General features: G+C 39.6%; 3 protein-coding genes across 3 annotated transcripts; all 3 read right to left on the bottom strand.

The window, feature by feature from the left end:
- Positions 1-1,421: 1,421 nt before the first annotated feature.
- LOC120011698 (zinc finger AN1 and C2H2 domain-containing stress-associated protein 11-like) lies at positions 1,422-3,398 on the bottom strand. Its single transcript, XM_038862796.1, has 2 exons — positions 3,162-3,398; positions 1,422-2,461 (listed from the first exon to the last, which is right to left on the bottom strand). The coding sequence occupies exons 1-2, from the start codon at positions 3,258-3,260 to the stop codon at positions 1,679-1,681; spliced, it is 882 nt and encodes a 293-aa protein (XP_038718724.1). The 5' UTR covers positions 3,261-3,398; the 3' UTR covers positions 1,422-1,678.
- Positions 3,399-7,972: 4,574 nt separating this feature from the next.
- Positions 7,973-9,487, bottom strand: LOC120012446. Its single transcript, XM_038863872.1, has 2 exons — positions 8,335-9,487; positions 7,973-8,023 (listed from the first exon to the last, which is right to left on the bottom strand). Exons 1-2 carry the CDS (start codon positions 9,485-9,487, stop codon positions 7,986-7,988), a joined length of 1,191 nt encoding a protein of 396 aa, XP_038719800.1. The 3' UTR covers positions 7,973-7,985.
- Positions 9,488-10,509: 1,022 nt separating this feature from the next.
- On the bottom strand, positions 10,510-17,184 carry LOC120012734 (probable galactinol--sucrose galactosyltransferase 2). Its single transcript, XM_038864189.1, has 14 exons — positions 16,972-17,184; positions 15,361-15,568; positions 14,632-14,879; positions 14,218-14,308; positions 14,052-14,100; positions 13,857-13,948; positions 13,631-13,738; positions 13,129-13,251; positions 12,392-12,944; positions 12,171-12,238; positions 11,911-12,045; positions 11,583-11,800; positions 11,267-11,355; positions 10,510-11,180 (listed from the first exon to the last, which is right to left on the bottom strand). The coding sequence occupies exons 2-14, from the start codon at positions 15,549-15,551 to the stop codon at positions 10,821-10,823; spliced, it is 2,325 nt and encodes a 774-aa protein (XP_038720117.1). The 5' UTR covers positions 15,552-15,568; positions 16,972-17,184; the 3' UTR covers positions 10,510-10,820.
- Between the last annotated feature and the right edge of the window lie 1,561 nt (positions 17,185-18,745).

Below are 18,745 nucleotides of genomic sequence, written 5' to 3' on the forward strand. Positions count from 1 at the left end.
CTCTCTCTCTAGTGTTCTTCATCTTCTAAGCTTTCATTCTTTCACTCATTCATTCCTTGATTACATACTTGATTTTGAAGAGAGATCATACACACTAGCCAAGTAAAGCTTTATTGTTACTCTTGAGCCTTTCTTACTTGATTCTTATCATTTCCTCAAGAGCCATTTTCTTACTTGAACAATCTGATTTCCAGAACATAAATTGAGCCTAAACACTTCCATATCTAGCTACTAAAGAGCCAGCCTTTGAGCCTAAACTTATCTCATACCCGGTTATTCTTAGAGCCATTTTTGAGCTTGTATTTTGTTGATTAAGTTAGTGTGGTGAGCTACAAACCACACGGTGTGTAGAGTTTGGTGTGGTGAGCTATAAACCACACGGTGTGTAAAGTTTGGTGTTTGAGCTACAAAAACACTGGTTGTATGAGTTCCGCTTGACTCGGTTGAACAAGCTATAGTGGAGTGTTTGAAATTCCCAAGTGGGACTTGGGGAGTGGAGTAGGCTTGGGTTAAGCCGAACCACTATAAATCTCTTGCCTCTTTTACTTTCCAGCAATTTCAATTAGCATTGCATTCTCATATCATACATACTTGAAATTGATCATTTAGGTTGCTAGAGTCAAGCTTGTTCAATTAATTGTCAAATCTGATTTTGTGCCCTAATTACATTTGTTTTACAAGTGACATATACATACTTGATCATCTTGCTTGGTTCTTGATCTTAAAGTTATCTATCTTGCTTATATCAATTGTCCTTGACTTGCTTGAGCTTATTTGATTGCTTTGTGCTCAAATCTGCCATTAGGAGACCATACAATCATATTAGGATTTTATATGTGATTTGCTCGAATTGATTGTTCTACTTGATTTATATACATCTACACTAGTACTCAATTTGGTATTTAGCTTCCGCTTAGGGTGAAACAAAAAAAAAAGGTGACCTAGTCTAAAATTGACTAAGGACACAATTCACCCCCCCTCTTGTGGTGCCATCCGATCCAACAAACTCTTCTCAAATGACTCTAAAAGCTAATGCATTGCTGGAAAAACAGGCTGAAAAGGGTCTAAAGTCTGAACTGTTATTTATTGTTTTTTTGGCATGCTGAGTTTTACTGGGCAGATGAATTGGACTTTGATTATCATTCGACCTAGAAAATATCCAGCAAAAGGGAAGAAAAAAAAAAGAATTCAACGAAAATAATTTTCTAAGAGAAAATTCTTCCTCTAAGCAACAATTACTATCAAATCAAAACATTGACTCAGCTTTGGCATAATATGTCTCAGTAATGTTGAGTCGTTTAAGCCAACTACTCCAGATAGAGAAACCACATTGTTTTGTGTAAGGTGCTACAATAAGAGAGAGAAGAAATATAGAACAAGCTTCAACTATAAAATTGTTGGTGGAAAGTGGGAACCTTCTATTTCTTCAACACAACAATGTGTTTAATTGATTGAATCAATAAGTTAAACAATAGTGAAATACAAATAATCAATGTGGCTCGCAACAGCTAAGGTGAACTGATACCTTTATGTGTTCAAACTTATAGATTGAGCCACTACAATTTGAATGAAGTTCTCAGAAGTTATTTGCTCTTGTGCAGCCTCCATCAATGAAAAAAATTTGATGTAGAAGTACGAGTTTGTATGGGAGAATACTTTGTTTGGTGACTAAACCTTTCTAAGCTTTCGAAGTACCACCATGATCCCTCTCAACATGCTCAACCAGGGCCACCGGATCTTGAAATCCTCTACTACACTTGGGGCATGCATCTATTGTAACCTTCTTCACATGACCTTGATTCCCTTTCTTTTCATGGACCTTCTCCACATGCTCTACCAGCGTCATTACCGAAGAAAACTTTGCACCACACTGAGGACAGTCCTCCATTTGAGCAGTTTCTCCTCTCCCGTTGCTGCTACTTGACCCCAGCCCATCTCTTGCCATTTGCCAAGCTTGGCCAATTTCACTACCCAACTTCGTCATTCCTGCTTCAGCAGATGCTCGAACATTTGAAGCTGCATTAAGAAAACTCGTAGCCCACTTTGATGAAGATGTAGGAGGAGCTTTCTTAGGTACCGAAACATCATTTCTAACCCTATTCAAAAGACCGATGAACGGAAACCCCACATCAGGTTTCTGTGGTCCAGGACAATTGTGGTCAGTTCCAAACCTGTGCTTCAAGCAGTGATCTACATTGCAGTCCTTACACTTGAGTCTGTTTGAGAATGTTAGGACCTCCTTGCAGCCAGGGACAGGACACTTCTTCTTCTTTGTGACTTTCTCATAATTAGAAGGGTCACACTCAGAATTGACATGAGTCTCCCAAGTGATGTTTGGATCCTCATCAGGATTCAGGCGAACCCCTATTGCACAAAGTGGGCAGATGACAACAGTTACGTCTTTTCTATCAGCTGTTGGACAATTGTGTTTGACATAGCTACGGTGCTCCAAACAGAACACCTGTGAAGGGTTTAGAACATAAGATTACCACATCCTAAGAGTCCCACTAAACATGAACAAAATAAAACGGCAAGATTCATGAAGAAGAATATCAAAAGCAATGAAAATTAGAAAACCAAAGCAAATGCGAACATTAAAAGCTTTGCTCAACAGAAATTTCTACTCATGCTAAAATAACAAGATTCAATTCGAAACCCACATTCAAATCCTTCAATTTCAAATTAATGGGCAATAGGCAGCAGCACCAAAAGTCTTTTTGTAGAAACTCGACAAACCATGTCAGCTACATTCCAATGTTCAAGGGTCCCCTTTCAATCAACAATTAATTAAAAGATGAAAAAAATACCTACTAATTTTCATCGTGCACCAATATAGCAGACCCAGAAATTTGGGATTAAGGCTTCGATGAAAGTGATGATTATAGATGAAATCAATGCTTTGAAGAGCTACAGAAACAGCTCGAATCATCATTCATTAATAACAAGTTGCGTTCATTGCCTGAAAGCAACGAACTTTAGATGTCTCCATAAGTCATATAAACTCCAATCGTTGCATTAACGAGAAAAGGCCTCTCAACAGTTAACAATATGTTTTAAAAAAATTATAATTCCCGGGGCATTTATCGCCAATCAAACGGAGTGAAATGAAAGTTTTGAAAAAGAAGGAAATCTCGCAGAAGTGTGTATGATTAAATCAATACCTGGCGACAGCGGTCGCAGGTAAAAGGCAAGAAATCGATCTGCTTGCAATCTTCGACGGTGCAATGCTTTCCAAGATCTGGGAATTCGGGTGTTCCCATCTGGGATTTGAATTCCGAATCCTCCGCGACGAATTCTCAAATCCCGACGAAAGGGCGGAGAATGAGAGAGAGATAAACCGCGTAAACCGAAGTCGTCAGTGAATGAATACAAAGTCTTCTCTTGTTCTTTAGTTTTTTTTGTTTTCCCAAATAACCCGATTCATATTCCACCGGTCGGGCTGTTTGGTATGTCTGGGTTGACAATTCATTTTCTTTCGATGACATAAATTTTTTTTATTTTACCATGGGTTTTTTTTTGTCTGAAAAAATAACAACAGTAAAAGATTTTTTTAAAAAATCTACAGGATCAAGATACAAAGAAGCAAAATTAAATTTTTTTATAAAAAGCTTTTTGAAAAGGCAATTGTTGGATTCCATAAAAGCTCTCTCTCTTTGCTTTTACCCCTTTAACGGTTCAAAAATAAATGCTTTTGAACAATGATGCTGTTCCCTGCCCCTGCCGCTGCCACTAGCACGTCCAGAGGAAAAATCCACTATATATTACATTTTTAAAGTGAAATTAAAGGTATAAAATATTTGATGTAAACCCAAAGATTAATCTATCAAGATCCAAAATGAATAAACACTGAAGATGCACAAGAAGAAGAAGAAGAAGAAGGGGAACAGTTTGGGCTTTCGATTGGTAACCCATATAATCTCAAGAAGCAAAGAAGCAGTACAACATAGCCAAAAGAATTAATGGTGTGCAATATGCTAAAACTCATCATTACAAGGAGATAGTTTCTTTTCTGTTTTTTTTTTTTTTTTGCTCTTTCACTTCTTTGCCTCCTCTGTAGCTGCTGGTTTTGTTTCTTCAGGAGGAGGAGGTGGTGGTGCAGCTGGGACTCCACCATCAATACAGCTCCTGCACTTCCTCTCAACCCAACCTTCAATGTCATGCTCTCCACTGCCATCAAAATGCCTTCCTCCACACAAACGAGCAACGATTCCTGCAACTACTCCTACTATTGTGATCACAGCAAGCACCACCACAAGGGTTTCAATGGATCTGTGTGAATAATAGTGACTTGGGGACTCATCATTTAGCCTCCTCCTCTCCATACTCACATAAACAAGAGACCTATAGTTTTGAACGAGATGATGATGATATTGGTAAGAAATAGAAATAAGGGGTTAGAGAGGCAGAGTCTTTAGGGAGAGACTACTACTTTCTTTCTTTTGTTGATTTAGCCACTCTGCATCTTCCTTTGTTTCATTGCTTCTTCTTTTCTACTTGGGATTTTCTAGTTTAAGTTTGGTGTGGCTTTTGAGGTGTCTGATACTTGAACACATTTCAAGTTCAAAGATTACTCATTTTCAAGTGGAAAATCTGTTGATTTCACTCTTCCCAAGTTTGTCCTTATTGAAAAATCACATGTGGGTCTTTGAACACCTGTGGCTCCCTTCCTCCCCCAATGGCCAAGCATTGTCCATTCTCATTTGACAGTATCTTTGTCTTAGAAATGGAGAACTTATTTTAGGTCTTTGTCTCAGTGGGGCATTTTGTCAGTCAACTTGTGTGCATAGCTTGGTAAAAGATGAAGACCTTTAACAGTTAACCTTTGTAAAGAAAACAGAGAAAGAGAATTGTGTATGGTGTTGAGAAAATTGTATGTTCATTTACATCTATGTTAGTGATATATATAGGAGAAGAAAGCACTAAGTCAAGCCTAAACAATGGCAAACAACTAGAAACATTGCCTAATTTATGCATGCATTTAAGGTAATGGAATCAATAATATATTCTCCTTGATATCCTCCTTAACATGTTCCTTGATATCCTCCTTAATATCCTCCTTAACATCCTCCTTAATTTCCTCTTTAATACTCCCCCTCAAGTTGGAATAGATGTTGACTATGCCCAACTTGCTAAGTAAGATGGAAAATTGTGGGACACCTACAGCCTTCGTGAAAATGTCTGCCGGTTGCTTCGAGGTTGAGATGTGAAATGTCTTGAGTAAACCGGCCTGAATTTTTTCTCTTACAAGATGACAGTCAATCTCTATGTGTTTCGTTCGTTCGTGAAATACTGGATTTGACGCTATATGTAATGCTGCTTGATTGTCACAATACAACCTAGCTGGTTGTGGATGCTTGATTCCAAGATCACATAGAATGTACTTTAACCAAGTTATTTCACAACATGCCGAAGCCATGGAACGATACTCTGCTTCCGCGCTTGAGCGGGACACTGTGTTTTGTTTCTTAGTTTTCCAAGAGATCAGTGATTGTCCGAGGAACATGCAATATCCTGTGGTGGAACGACGTGTGTCTCGACATCTAGCCCAATCCGCATCGCAAAAAACATTCAGCTGTATCAGACTAGTGGCAGAGAATAAAATACCTTGTCCGGGGGCTTGCTTGATGTACCGCAATACTCGGTAAGCTGCTTCCAGATGTGGAGTACGGGGCTTATCCATGTATTGGCTAAGAATATGGACAGCATACACTAAGTCTGGGAGAGTAAGTGTCAAGTATATCAACCTTCCAACAAGTCTTCGATAAGAAAAAGGATCACTGATGCACTCTCCATCAGTCTTGTTGAGGGATAAATTTTGTTCCATAGGAGTGTTGACTGACCTAGCAGCAAGGTAGCCTGCATCCTCCAGTATTTCAAGGGCATATTTACGTTGTGAAATAGCAATCCCCTTGCTAGAACGTGCAATCTCTATACCCAAGAAATATTTCAACTCACCGAGATCCTTCAACTTAAATTGTCTCATGAGACCATTTGTAACTTCCTCAATGTCTTGCAGACTATTCCCTGTGAGGATGACATCATCAACATAAACAAGAAGTGCAGTGAAGATGCTACCTCGGGTTCGGATGAAGAGTGAATAGTCCGACTTAGATTGATGAAAACCAGCAAGTTTGAGTGCTGTAGACAATTTTATGAACCATTGGCGAGAGGCTTGTTTGAGCCCGTACAGAGATTTGTGCAACTTGCATACACGAGTCTCCCCCTTTCGTCCGAAACCCTGAGGTAGGGACATATATACTTCTTCCTCAAGATCGCCATGGAGAAACGCGTTATTGACGTCAAGCTGACGAAGATGCCAATGTTGGGTGGCAGCCACGACAAGAAGGAGACGGACGGTAACAAGCTTGGCAACTGGGGCAAAAGTCTCCCTATAATCAAAACCTTCAATCTGACTGTAACCTTTGGCAACCAACCGTGCCTTGTAACGTTCAACCGTGCCATCAGGATTGAATTTGATTTTGTAAACCCATTTGCAGCCAATAGGTTTCTTGTGCGGTGGCAGTGGTTGGAGGGACCACGTACCATTTTCTTGGAGAGCCTGAAGCTCTTGGTCCATAGCATGGCGCCATTGGGGGTCCTTGACAGCTTGGGAAAAGGTGGTGGGTGTTTTGATGGCTGAGATGGATGTGGCAAAGGCCCTGTGGGAAGGAGACAAGTTATCATAGGATATAACATGAGATAAAGGGTGAGAAGTACCTGTATGTCCAGCCAATGATGGAGGCGATGACGGTGGATCCCGAGTGGGCAATGAAACCTCCACATGGTAGTGTTGAAGATAACTGAGAGCATGGGTTGTGCGGCGTAGCCGAGGTGCGGGTGTGGAGGTGGGATTAGGGTGTGGCGGAGACATAATGGGGTCAAGTGTGGTAGTGGTGTCACTATGGAATGATGTGTTTGGTGGAATGTTAGGTGTGTCGGAAGGAATGGGCATGGCACTCGATGCAGGTGTCGGTAATGGGTCAATAGAGACCATTGGAGTGGGAAACAACGTGGAATTGGGGGGAGGGGAAAGAGTGGCAGCGGAAGTAGTGTAGGGAAATAATTGTTCATGAAAAACAACGTCCCGAGAGATGAATATTTGACCAGTTTCGAGATTGTAAACGCGGTATCCCTTGGTACCATATGGGTATCCAAGGAATAGGCAACGGATAGAACGGGCATCAAATTTAGTAGGACGAGTATGGTGGGTGGAGGCAAAACACAAACAACCAAACACACGTAAATGTGTATAAGAAGGTGTTTTGTGAAAGAGAATTTCGTATGGAGTTTTACCTTTAAGAACAGGAGTGGGAGTACGATTGATGAGATAAGCAGCGGTAAGGATGGAATCTCCCCAAAAAAATTTAGGAAGGTTGGCTTGAAAACGTAAGGAGCGGGCAACATTTAGAAGGTGACGGTGCTTGCGTTCGGCTACTCCATTCTGTTGTGGGGTGGAAACACAAGTGGTTTGATGCATAATCCCTTTTTCAGAGTAGAAATTATGCATGGAGAATTCAGGGCCATTGTCACTCCTAATGACTTTGACGCGAGTAGAAAACTGTGTTTCAACATAGTTTATGAAGGAAAGAAGAGATCTACGTGCATCGGATTTGCTATGTAATAGATAAATCCAAGTACAACGAGAAAAATCATCAACAATTGTAAGAAAGTATTTTGCCCCATTGAGTGATTGGATATGGTATCCTCCCCAAATGTCAACATGAATTAATTCAAATGGAACTTTCGTAGTAATAGAACTCAATGGAAAAGAGTTACGAGTTTGTTTGGCAAGAGGACAAATGGCACAATCATCAACTGAACAAAAATGAATATTTTTGGTAGACAAAGATATGGCCCGTAGGCTTTTGTTAGATAAATGACCTAAACGTTGGTGCCATAAATGGGATGAGTTGGAAGGTGTAATTGTTGAGGCGGAATAACACCCAAATATCCTCGCAACGTCCAAGTAATAAAGCCCATTGCGCTCAGTTCCCATCCCAATCATCTCCCCCGATCGTTGGTCCTGAACAATGCAAGACACATCAGTAAAAATTGCAGAACATAGGGATGTTTTGGCTAATTTGGCTACTGAAATTAAGTTTAATCGGAATGATGGAACACATAAAACATTATAGAGCACAAGATTATCAGAAAACCGTATGGTGCCTATATGTGTTATGGGAGCAATGGCATGATTGGGCAGGTATACATGACGATTACGAATTGGTGTCTTGGTGGTCATAAGAGTGGATGAGCAGACCATGTGATCTGTAGCACCTGTATCAAAAATCCATTCCTTATGTGGAATAAGAGAGTTTGCACAAACTGTGTTACCTGAAACGTTGCTCATTGTAGTTGCCGCATTCACTTGACTAGCCATGTTTCCTACTTTGTTTTGATCAATAAGAGCAAGGAGATCATGATATTGATCTGCCGTGAGGTTGTAGGAAGGTGGTGTGCTATCAGTATTGTCTGGTTGAAAACTTACATGATAAGCCTTTGAACGAGAATGAGAGTTTGTGTTCAAATGATTACTCTTATCACCGTGAGAGTTGGCCCTCTTAAGCTTGCGGCAAATGTCGATTGTGTGACCTTTGTGTCCGCAGTAGTCACATTTTAAGTGTGCCCGACAGTTTTCAGTGGAGTGACCAGTAAGGTGGCAACGATGGCAACGGATAGTGGAGAGGTGGGACAAAGGAGCTTTCCCTGTATGATTGAACCTTTCTCTAGCGGTGAAAGCTGCTGCCTCTGGTGCTTTACCCAGACCTTGTGAGGAGATGACTCGTTGTTTTTCGTCTTGATTGACAAGAGAGAACACTTTGTTAGCAGGAGGTAGTGGATCCATGAGAAGAATTTGACCACGTGCTGCTGCATAAACCTCATTGAGTCCCATAAGGAACTTGATGGTACGTTGTGTCTGTTGGTATTGATGTAGAGTCTTGGCAATATCCCCACTACAAGGTGGTAGAGGACAAAGTGCATCTCGTTTGTCCCAGAGACTTTTGAGCTTGGTGTAGTATTCACCAATGGTCGTGTTGCCTTGCAAGCAATCATGGATTTCCTGCTCAATGTGAAAAAGGTACACACTGTTGGTGGTAGAGAGTAGTTCCTTTAGTTCATTCCAGACGGCAAGAGCACTATCATTGTACATGACGCTTTGTCCGATTGCAGGGGTTACTGTGTTGAGGATCCATCCTTTGACAAGAAGATCACAACGAGTCCATTGCTTTACCTCTGCCGTGGATCCTGTGACAGGTTTGGTCACGGTTCCATCGATGAAACCGTCTTTGTTCTTGGCAATAAGGGCCATGAGCATGGCATGACTCCAAAGAGGATAGTTCTCTTGATTCAGCGATTGGGTCACCAGGATAAGACCAGGTTGGTCCGAGTGGTGAAGATAGAGAGGATCACTTGGATCATCGTGCCAATGGTTTTGCATCTTGGTTATCTCAGATTTTTCTGGGTCATTGTTGTCGGTCTTTGCCATGAGTGTGGAGGCAAGGTGGAATAATGATTTGCAGTTGATGTTGTTTTACAGGAAGGGTGAAAGCCTAAGCTCCGATACCATGTAAAGAAAACAGAGAAAGAGAATTGTGTATGGTGTTGAGAAAATTGTATGTTCATTTACATCTATGTTAGTGATATATATAGGAGAAGAAAGCACTAAGTCAAGCCTAAACAATGACAAACAACTAGAAACATTGCCTAATTTATGCATGCATTTAAGGTAATGGAATCAATAATATATTCTCCTTGATATCCTCCTTGATATCCTCCTTAACATGTTCCTTGATATCCTCCTTAATATCCTCCTTAACATCCTCCTTAATTTCCTCTTTAATAACCTTTACAAAAACCCAAGTCCCTGCATCACCTGAGCGGTACGAACAGGTAGATATCATAGAATTGACACCTACATATATATTTAGTTTTATTCAAGTCTTCTATATACATGGACTGGCCATACAAGTATGCAACCTTCCTGTTTTCAAATACAAACAATAAATCATCTCACCCTCTTTATTGTATCTATATACACCAATTAACAAATAAAGATGGTCTAATCTCTTCTGTATCTGTAACTGGTAGTCATGGTTGCATACAGATTCTGCTGCTTTCGCTCCTTGCCTTGCTAAGCTTATATCTTGCAACACAATCCCTTGACATGGAAAGCTCTGCGCTCAAAATTGACTGCCACATCAAATGCATTAGTCCCTTTAATGTTCTGGTACATCACATTGTTCACTTGCACTGCTGATTTCTGCAACAACCATGAATATCTAGTATAGTTTCATTACCCAAACCAAAACTGGACATGATTGATAATTATGAATATCTAGTTCTTCAGTATGGGTTAATCTCGTTATTGAATTTAATTAGGTGTTTGGATTTATCCAAGTTTCATGAAAGCATCAGCGCTGCTAAAGCTAAACCATCACCTAAACGCATCGCTACTTCAAGCAGTTCAAGTTGAAACAAGAGAGACAAAAAAACAAGAGAACAAAAAACAAGAGAAAAGGACCAACTCATATTGGAATTTAAAAAGACCATTTTTATTACTGCAATTTTACATCATAACCAGGAAACCACAAATTTCAGAGAGGGCATTGTTATTACTTAATACTGAGAAAACCGACCAAACGGCACTGGAGCTGGAGCTGCAGCAGCAGCAGAGCATCTAAACTCTTAAATGTGAGACTCCCTCACTCTTATCCCTGAATACTTATAGATCAGCACTTGATGTCATCCCACCCAAGTGAGGGGGCAATACCCCCAACGCGCTCTCGATTACAACATCTAAAATCACAATCTGGATTAACTTAAACTTGGATCTCAACGGGCCATCTGTACATCTCCTCCTCTGGCACTGGAAGAGTGAGGGACACTAATCCAGTCACAGGGTCATAGCTGAACTCGGTTTCAACATCAAGTACAGTGCATTTAAGTGGGCATTGAGAAGAGTAAGCACCAAAGCGTCCACAACCCCGGACCTTGAGTGCAATTGTTGCTGTGGGAGAACGGCCTTCACTGAGTGGAATTGTCATCTCTGATGAGACTTCACCGTCAAAGAGCTCTGGTTTCTTTTCAGTCAAATGAATGTCAAACCGCTCCACAGCACCACCAGAGTTGAACATATCAAGCAGGCCTATTGGTGCAAAGGAAATGTTGGCAGTGACCTCCTACACAAGCAAGAAATAATCAATTAGGAAAAAGAAACATATTTGTCATACAGAAATGACTACAAATGAACTCGAGAGCAACTCACCTTGAGTGGGCAAAAATGGAAGAGTTCATACTCCATAACCTGAAGTGTTACTGGCACTGAAGAGCCTTTCGGTAACCGAATCACCTCTCCTGGAATTCAAAAAAGGACAATGAAAATGTTCAGCATGTTCCAAATTTCTCAAAATAAACTAAGGAAAACAAAATAATTCCACTAATTCTAAGAAACATCCACCTTTATCAGAGTAGTAACAGTATAGTTTCTAATTCAAGTTACCAAGTAGTTGATTATGCCTTCACATGTAAAAAAGCATTTTGACCGACTCCCATGAAATTGTAACAAGAAATAATAGAATTACCTGATCTATAAGCATAGACTACTGTCTCCCCTTCCCAATCAGCACCACCAACTTGAGCAATGACATCAACATCAGTGGCACGGACGGAACCTGTCAGAGTACCAGGAGATGCATCATGGATGCGGGTCTTCTTCTCGACCTTACACCAACCAGCACCTTGACAATTGAAAATCCCGACAACCCCACTGCACTTGTTTGCATTCCACACCTTCAGCAAGCTGCAAAGTACAAAGATTAGGATGGATAAGCCGAGCGTAATTAGATAAATCATCAGTCACATAAACAGGCTTCCTTTAAGATGGAGAGGCAAGGGAAAAAAGTTATCAACCTGGTCCCATCTCTAGCAGGATCAGCAAAGAGACAATCACGAGTGGGTCTGCCAGGTAGTTGGGCACGAAGAACTGTTCCATCAGGAAGGACCAGCTTCTTCAAAAGTTCAAAGTTGTGGTTGCCAGGCTTATCACTGTATACAAAAACAAAAGAACACATCCCAAAAAATCTTTAGCTAAATTTTAATGTCCTTAGCATTAGCATTAGCAACAATGGCATCAAAGGATAATAAATGGAAACCAGCCTCAGCATCTTTACCTCACATATATTGGACACCCACCAATTGCCCGAGCTGCAGCATGATAATCTGCAGTTGGATGCAAACTCTGCAAACAGGGGAAAAGAACGTGAGCTGAGTCATTGAACTTCAATCAAGTTCAACTCTAGCATGAAACAATCAATTAATGAACAGTGCTAAAATATAATGCTTAAGACACAAATTTAAGTACATGGTCTAATTTGTTCATATATTCACTCACATGGAACATATCCCAGTCAGGTTGCATAAATTCTCCAAGGAAGAGAGTATTGTAAGCCACAGAGGAAATGTGAATGGTATGGGAAGCAGGATCTCGAGGATAATAATCATCAGAGGCTCTCACTATGGCCGTCTGCTTGGAACTATAGATTCCATCGGTGTTATGACACATGCACGCAATGCAGCCATTGTCGGTGAAGTTGCGTGCAATTGAAGCTTCCAGACCTTGGACGTAGGCACGAGTGAGAGATACTCTTCCGCCATGACCAGCACCAAGAGTCTCAATGATATTCTGGACATCAACTTTCACTCCATCTACTCCACAGGATGCCAAGTATGAATGGAGCTCATTGTAGAAGTTAAAAACTTTCCTTGGATGAACCAAACCAAGCCCGTGAACAGCAAGGCTATCCATAACAATGTCTGGTTGGTTGCCTAGCACACCAGGGGATGAGACTGGGTATGCCAATGCCGAGTCATAATGTTCCATGCCAGCGGCTGCAGGTTTTACACCTCCCCAGTAGCCAGCCAGAGCATGCCACACATACACATACCTGCATGACATAAGACGAGGAAATTATATCAGCGACTCATCTCTCGTAACAACTAAAGAAAGATAAGCCTCTTTCTTGGGAGTGAGCAATATAGCCAGCTTTCAATTGTATGTGAAAGTCTAGATGAAAATAAAGTAGCAGTGGCAGAGAAGCAAAAATGTACAGAGGACCCTAGATCACTTACTTCACGTTGTGACGTTTCTTAGCATCCTCCACAACATGCTTCAAACCTGAGCTAGGCTCATTGTTTTGTCCATTCTTCTGGAATTTGGAATTCTCTTTGATGCCACTGAGTCGACTTGCAAACCTGTCAGGCATCATTTTTGAACCAATCAGCCATCATCTACCTTAATGAGTCTACAACAATTTTGTCTTCTCCTACCAGTTATTTTTTTTCTATATCTATTTATGATTGTACAGTTCGAGAAGTTTAGATGACATATCCAAGCTCAAGAAAGCAGCCATGAAATGATGATAAATCAAGGAAAGGCATTCCCAAGAATTTAAGAATCTTAATTGATAGTTAATGCTGAAATGTTATTTGCTCTTAGGCTTCTAAAGTATTTTAAGGGAATGGGTCTCTCCCAAAAATCTCTAAAGTTGATGCAAAAAGATAATTAAGCCATGAGTTGTGTAGCAAGTCAATGGTTGTGCGGAAAAAACAGAACAATGGAGAAAAATCTTACTGTGCTCCTTCTTGTACAAGGCAATCAGCTTCCGTCTCTTTCTTTTCAATTTGTTGCCAACCATCATCTATGATTAAAAATCGTGGAGGAGTTCCTCCCTTCGATAAGCTGAAATAATAACAAAAGAGCGGTTCAGTCATTCCACCCCCATCATAATATATAAATTTAATTCCCGTGTATTTTAAAGAGCTAGCTAGATCACTATCAGCTGCAATTTCTTAATTACCTTGCAAGGCCTTCTTCAACACCCTCGGCCGTGACATCTGTGTAGAAAGCATCCCATGTGCACCAGCCAAACCAATCAATAAAAGAAGGCAACTACACAAACCCAATAAGACATAAATTATAAGACCCACATAAAAGGAAAACCACGAAATAAAGAAAGTATAAAATGCCAAAGATAAAAGAGACGTTTTTTCACCTTTTTCTTTTCACGATGAAGAAAAGTTTGCATGTGTTTTTCAACAGCCCTGTTTTGCAAATAGGGGTTAGAGATGTTTCTAAGATTTTCAGATACATACGAAAAAGAAGATTATAATAACTGCTAGAAGGCAACGATGGTATACTCAAAACTGTTGAAGACTTACTTTACTGCCTGGTTGATGACTTCAAAGGGGTTGGTCCCAGCATGCATGTAGACAAGGTAAAGGCCTTGGTTTGTTTCAACAGCATTATCTCCTGCAAAACCAAATCACACACCAAAAAAAAAACATGTCATAGAAGTTCTTTTGAACTCGATCCTTTCCTACTTTTCTTCCCTGTATACCATGAACTCCTTTAATTTCTATTCATTGGTATGGGGAAGTAATTGATTGATTTCTCCAGCCTGACGGTATTGGTATTAATAACAGCTCCAGCCTCCACCCCAAAGTTTGAGATGGTTAGCCTTCATTAATGGACAGTGGGATGGGACTGAATTAATAGAAGATTGGCCTGGGAAATGGGCTAATGGTGTGTTAGCCCACAACAGACACTTTTATGGATGACCATAATCTACTTACCACTCTCAAGGCAAATCTCTAGCTCATTCTTCTCGTTGCCTTGCAGAGCAGCACGGAACTGGCCCTCAAGGAGAGGAAGGAAGACTGTGTAGACAGTCTGGGAATCATCTTGATAGACTCCTTCACCTCCATCCTTGCTCTCGATGAGCATGAATTGAGTCTCCAGAGGAATATCTTTTCCACATTTTCCCATTCTCTGTGTCATCCACCATAATTTGAACCGGAAGCAGCACATGAAACGGAGATCCCTGCAACAGAATCAACAGTGAGAATCCGTGGAAACTTGAGCACATCTACTGCTTCATCGAAGAACATAAACCAACTGGATAAGGCGTGAGGAGGTGGGTAGTCTTGACAGAAACGGTTGGGTCACCATATGAATCTATTTGTCAATTGATGCACAGTCCCACAGAAACATAAAAATTCGTTAATAATTACTTTCAGACCTGACAATAGATTCCAGTGGTAACCTCAATAGTTCTTAATTATAGATAAGTCAAGTTGCATGGATGGAGGCTAAGCCAGAAGATAGTTTGATGGAACCAATTATGCTTGCCATATATAATCGTGTTATATGAACCATCTCAAATAATAGATGATAATATAGTCAAGTATTCAACAGTTTAAGCGTTCATTGTTGACCTGAAGGTAAAGATAAGTAATATCTGATACTATGAATCAAAACACCTTCAATAACCAAAATTATTAGAAAAAGGAGTTCTTGCTTACTCTAAAACACCCACGGGAAAGACGTGGAAACTTTTGGTGTGAGAAGCAGCAGCACCAATGAATGCACCTTCAACAAGCCCCACCCCTGAAGCTGGAGTCAAGACAACGTTGTCTGGCACTCCAGTGAGGATCGTCTTGCCGTGAACAACCAGCTTCCCATCGTTGACGGAGATTTTTGGTGTGACAGTCATTGTTGAGCACCTGATTACTGCCCCACAACAAGAAGAACAAAACAAACATCATTACCTCCAAAATTTAACTACCAAACAGCTATCAAGCACAACAGCCAAAAAAAAAATGAAATTCACCTTAGAATCCAATAAAACCAATGAAATCGACATTCAAAGAACAAAAGCCCTCCACTCATTTTCAAAAAAATGCTCACAAAATTTCCATAAAAGAAGAAAATTAGGGTAGACGAATTTGGTTCAGGAACCTAGGGTTTTCGGTTTCTGAGAAAGCTTAAGCGTGCATTTTGGGTGACTGCAACGTGGTTTCCACGAACAAGGAGGAGTAATCCACCTTAATTGCTGTGCTGATGCCATCCTTGGCATTCTCACAATCTCACCCACCCGAATTAGAAAAATAAGAGAAAGAAAATATTTAGAAAAACAAATTGTTTTTTCATTTTCTACAAATACCCCCAATAAATCTGGGATCTGTTAACGAAGAAGCGTCGTCAGATGGTACACTAAAATAAAACATAATAAGAAAATTAAATTTCTCAAAAAGAATAAAACAGAAAATTATGGTTCGATGTTCCTTGCACTCTCCGCGTAAACACAAAATATCGCCATCGTAACTTTCCCTTTTTTGTTCTTATTTTTCTTGTAATTGTATCTAACGGTGTATATTGTAATCTCAAGCCTTTACGAAACCGCGTAAAAAGATACTGCCAGATTCCAGCTCATTTGGGAATCATAGAAAATCCCGCTGGCTTCGGAGACTTGCCGAAAGAAACACAAAAAGGGTCTTAAACTTTGAATCATTGTGCAGGCCTCTGTGCCTTTTAGCTTTACTGAGATTCGAAACAAAAATCAAGAAAATACAAAATTTGATTTTCTGCAAATATGAAAAGGGAAAAGAGAAAGGTAAAGCTGATCCTGATCCAGCGACAGCAACAAAAATAAGGTATCCGACGAGAAAAAGGTTCACGATTAAGACTATTAACACAGCAGAACGATCGAATTTGCTAATCGGAACTCGGAACTAACTTAAATAAAACTCGAACAGCGAGGAAGGGAGAGAGTCTGATTAAAGTTTAAAAGGCTAAATATGCAGGAACTGGTTAAATTCCAGCTAAAAATGGAGAAGACACTCCGATCTGAAATTAGTAACAGTATAATCTTTCCTCGAAACTCAAAACAAGCCGATCTGAACCAAAATCAGAACATTGGTCATGGATGTCGTCCTCAATCAGAAGTTGAACAATTCATTTCACTAACTCGTCGTCAACAGCCAGTGAGCAAGATCCACCAAAAACAACAAGAATTCTCTCGTTTCTCCACACAAAATCACCAATATAATCTTCACAGTAGTAGCGAGATCTCATAAAAAATGAACGGCAACAACAAAAAGCTTAAACACAGAACCTCCACACCAAAAACTCACCAGTACAAGCGTTGCCGCCGAGAGAAGATACTTCGAAGCCTCGAAGAAACCTTAATGAACAAGGCAAGAGCTTGATAAAATCAACGAAAACTAAAAACAATTAGCAGAAGAGCACTCCAGATGGGAATGCCTTCGCTGAGAAGGAATCACGAACGCAAGCGCTCTCAGTGAAAGCTGTGATCACGCTTAACGCACGAAACAATGGATGAGGAGGTTAAGAAGATCCCGAAGGGGTTTATATACTCTGTTGGGCGTTAAAGGTCGAACAACTTGAAGGACTAGTCATTCCACGATCTTGCCACGTGTAAATCATTTTAATAATTGTCCTAATTAAAATAATTGGAGAATTATTGTCGTTTGGTAAACAGTGTCCATGTGCAGATGCAGTAAGCAAAAAGGCAATCATGCGTGCCTTGTTCATGATACAAAAGTAGTATCTTGTTTTTCTTAATTCATGATACCGATTTCAACCGTTGGTATTCCAATTATTTCAATTGTTGAGTTATATATATAAATTTTTAAATGCACCATGTGAGGTATGTGAAGTCCACGAATTTATTTGAATTCTGTAAATACAATTAAACAGTTGAGATAATTAGATATTGATTGTTATGATTTTTATCATTTGTTGGTTCTTTATTTTTTATTTAAAATGAATATTTAGATTTAAAATAAAAAAGGAAAAACTATTTTTAAAGTTTGTGTCAGAGACAGAGAGGGTGTGACAAAAACCCACGTCAAACGATATGAACAGTATTGTTTTATGTGAAAAGCTTCTTACAAGAGAGGTGCAGAGCCCCGTGACTACGGGGCTCTGTGTTTTGTTGTGTCGCCTCAATTTTCATGACCAGATATCCCTGGAAGTAAAACGTGGGGTGGGGTGGACATGATTGGTTGGAAAGGCCGAACAAAAAAGCGGTGCTGCGGCGGCGTCCGTTGCCCTCCGAATGGGCAAGGGCCAAGGCGTTTTTTATAATTTAAAAAATATATTCGTATTTCATTGATTTTACAAATTCAACTACATTTTTTTATTTGAAACAAAAATTAAATTTGATGAAAAACATATGAAATGCTTTTGGTTTATATTCAACGATCCATAATTGTCATGCACTTTTTATGTTGAATTTGATTTTTATTTGAAAAAATATATATATAATTTAATTTGTACAATTGATTAAATATAATCGAATTACAACAGCATCTGCCATCCCCTAATCATGGGATGACAAAAAAAACTGACTCAGACACTATCTACAGAGTATCCGATTCGTTTAAAACTCGAAAATCGATCATATAGGGTTTGGTAACGGTTTTGGATTTGTATTTTAAAACCCGTCACATTTTCAAGTCGAGTTTGGTTAGATGTTAGGTTTAGGGTACCCAAACTGTTCAATAAAAAAATAAATTATAATAATAACATTATAAATCATCTATATAAATGTATTCTACTAGGATGCTAAATTATATCATGATAAATTATATTTCTGTCTGAAACAAAAATCAAATTCTTCAATATGAAAACGACATAACAATTATAGACTATCGAATATAAACTCAAAACATTCGATGTTTTGATCACAATAAATTTTTTTTTTGTTTCGAAAAAACATTATTAGATTCGAGACCAAATATTACACATTTATGATTTACAAAAAAAATTTAAAAAAATTGATCTGAAAACGCCACTATATTGCATCAGCCCCAAACATTCCTAAACATGGGACTTCCCATGTACTCGTTCATATTAGTTTTTTCTTTTCCTTTTTCTTTTATG

Source organism: Tripterygium wilfordii, chromosome 13 (assembly GCF_013401445.1).
Source record: "Tripterygium wilfordii isolate XIE 37 chromosome 13, ASM1340144v1, whole genome shotgun sequence".
NCBI lineage: Eukaryota > Viridiplantae > Streptophyta > Magnoliopsida > Celastrales > Celastraceae > Tripterygium > Tripterygium wilfordii.

Bases quoted from the DNA above. Each gene is read 5' to 3' on its own strand.
- LOC120011698 (XM_038862796.1), bottom strand. From the start codon at position 3,260: ATGGGAACACCCGAATTCCCAGATCTTGGAAAGCATTGCACCGTCGAA. The intron at 2,462-3,161 runs GTATTGATTTAA...AACCCTTCACAG, and splicing joins CCTGCGACCGCTGTCGCCAG to GTGTTCTGTTTGGAGCACCG.
- LOC120012446 (XM_038863872.1), bottom strand. From the start codon at position 9,487: ATGGCAAAGACCGACAACAATGACCCAGAAAAATCTGAGATAACCAAG. The intron at 8,024-8,334 runs GTAACACAGTTT...TGCATTGTTCAG, and splicing joins TACAATGAGCAACGTTTCAG to GACCAACGATCGGGGGAGAT.
- LOC120012734 (XM_038864189.1), bottom strand. From the start codon at position 15,551: ATGACTGTCACACCAAAAATCTCCGTCAACGATGGGAAGCTGGTTGTT. The intron at 14,309-14,631 runs GTAAGTAGATTA...TTGGTTTTGCAG, and splicing joins AGAGATTTGCCTTGAGAGTG to GAGATAATGCTGTTGAAACA. The intron at 13,252-13,630 runs GTAAGATTTTTC...GATGCCTGACAG, and splicing joins CTTGTACAAGAAGGAGCACA to GTTTGCAAGTCGACTCAGTG.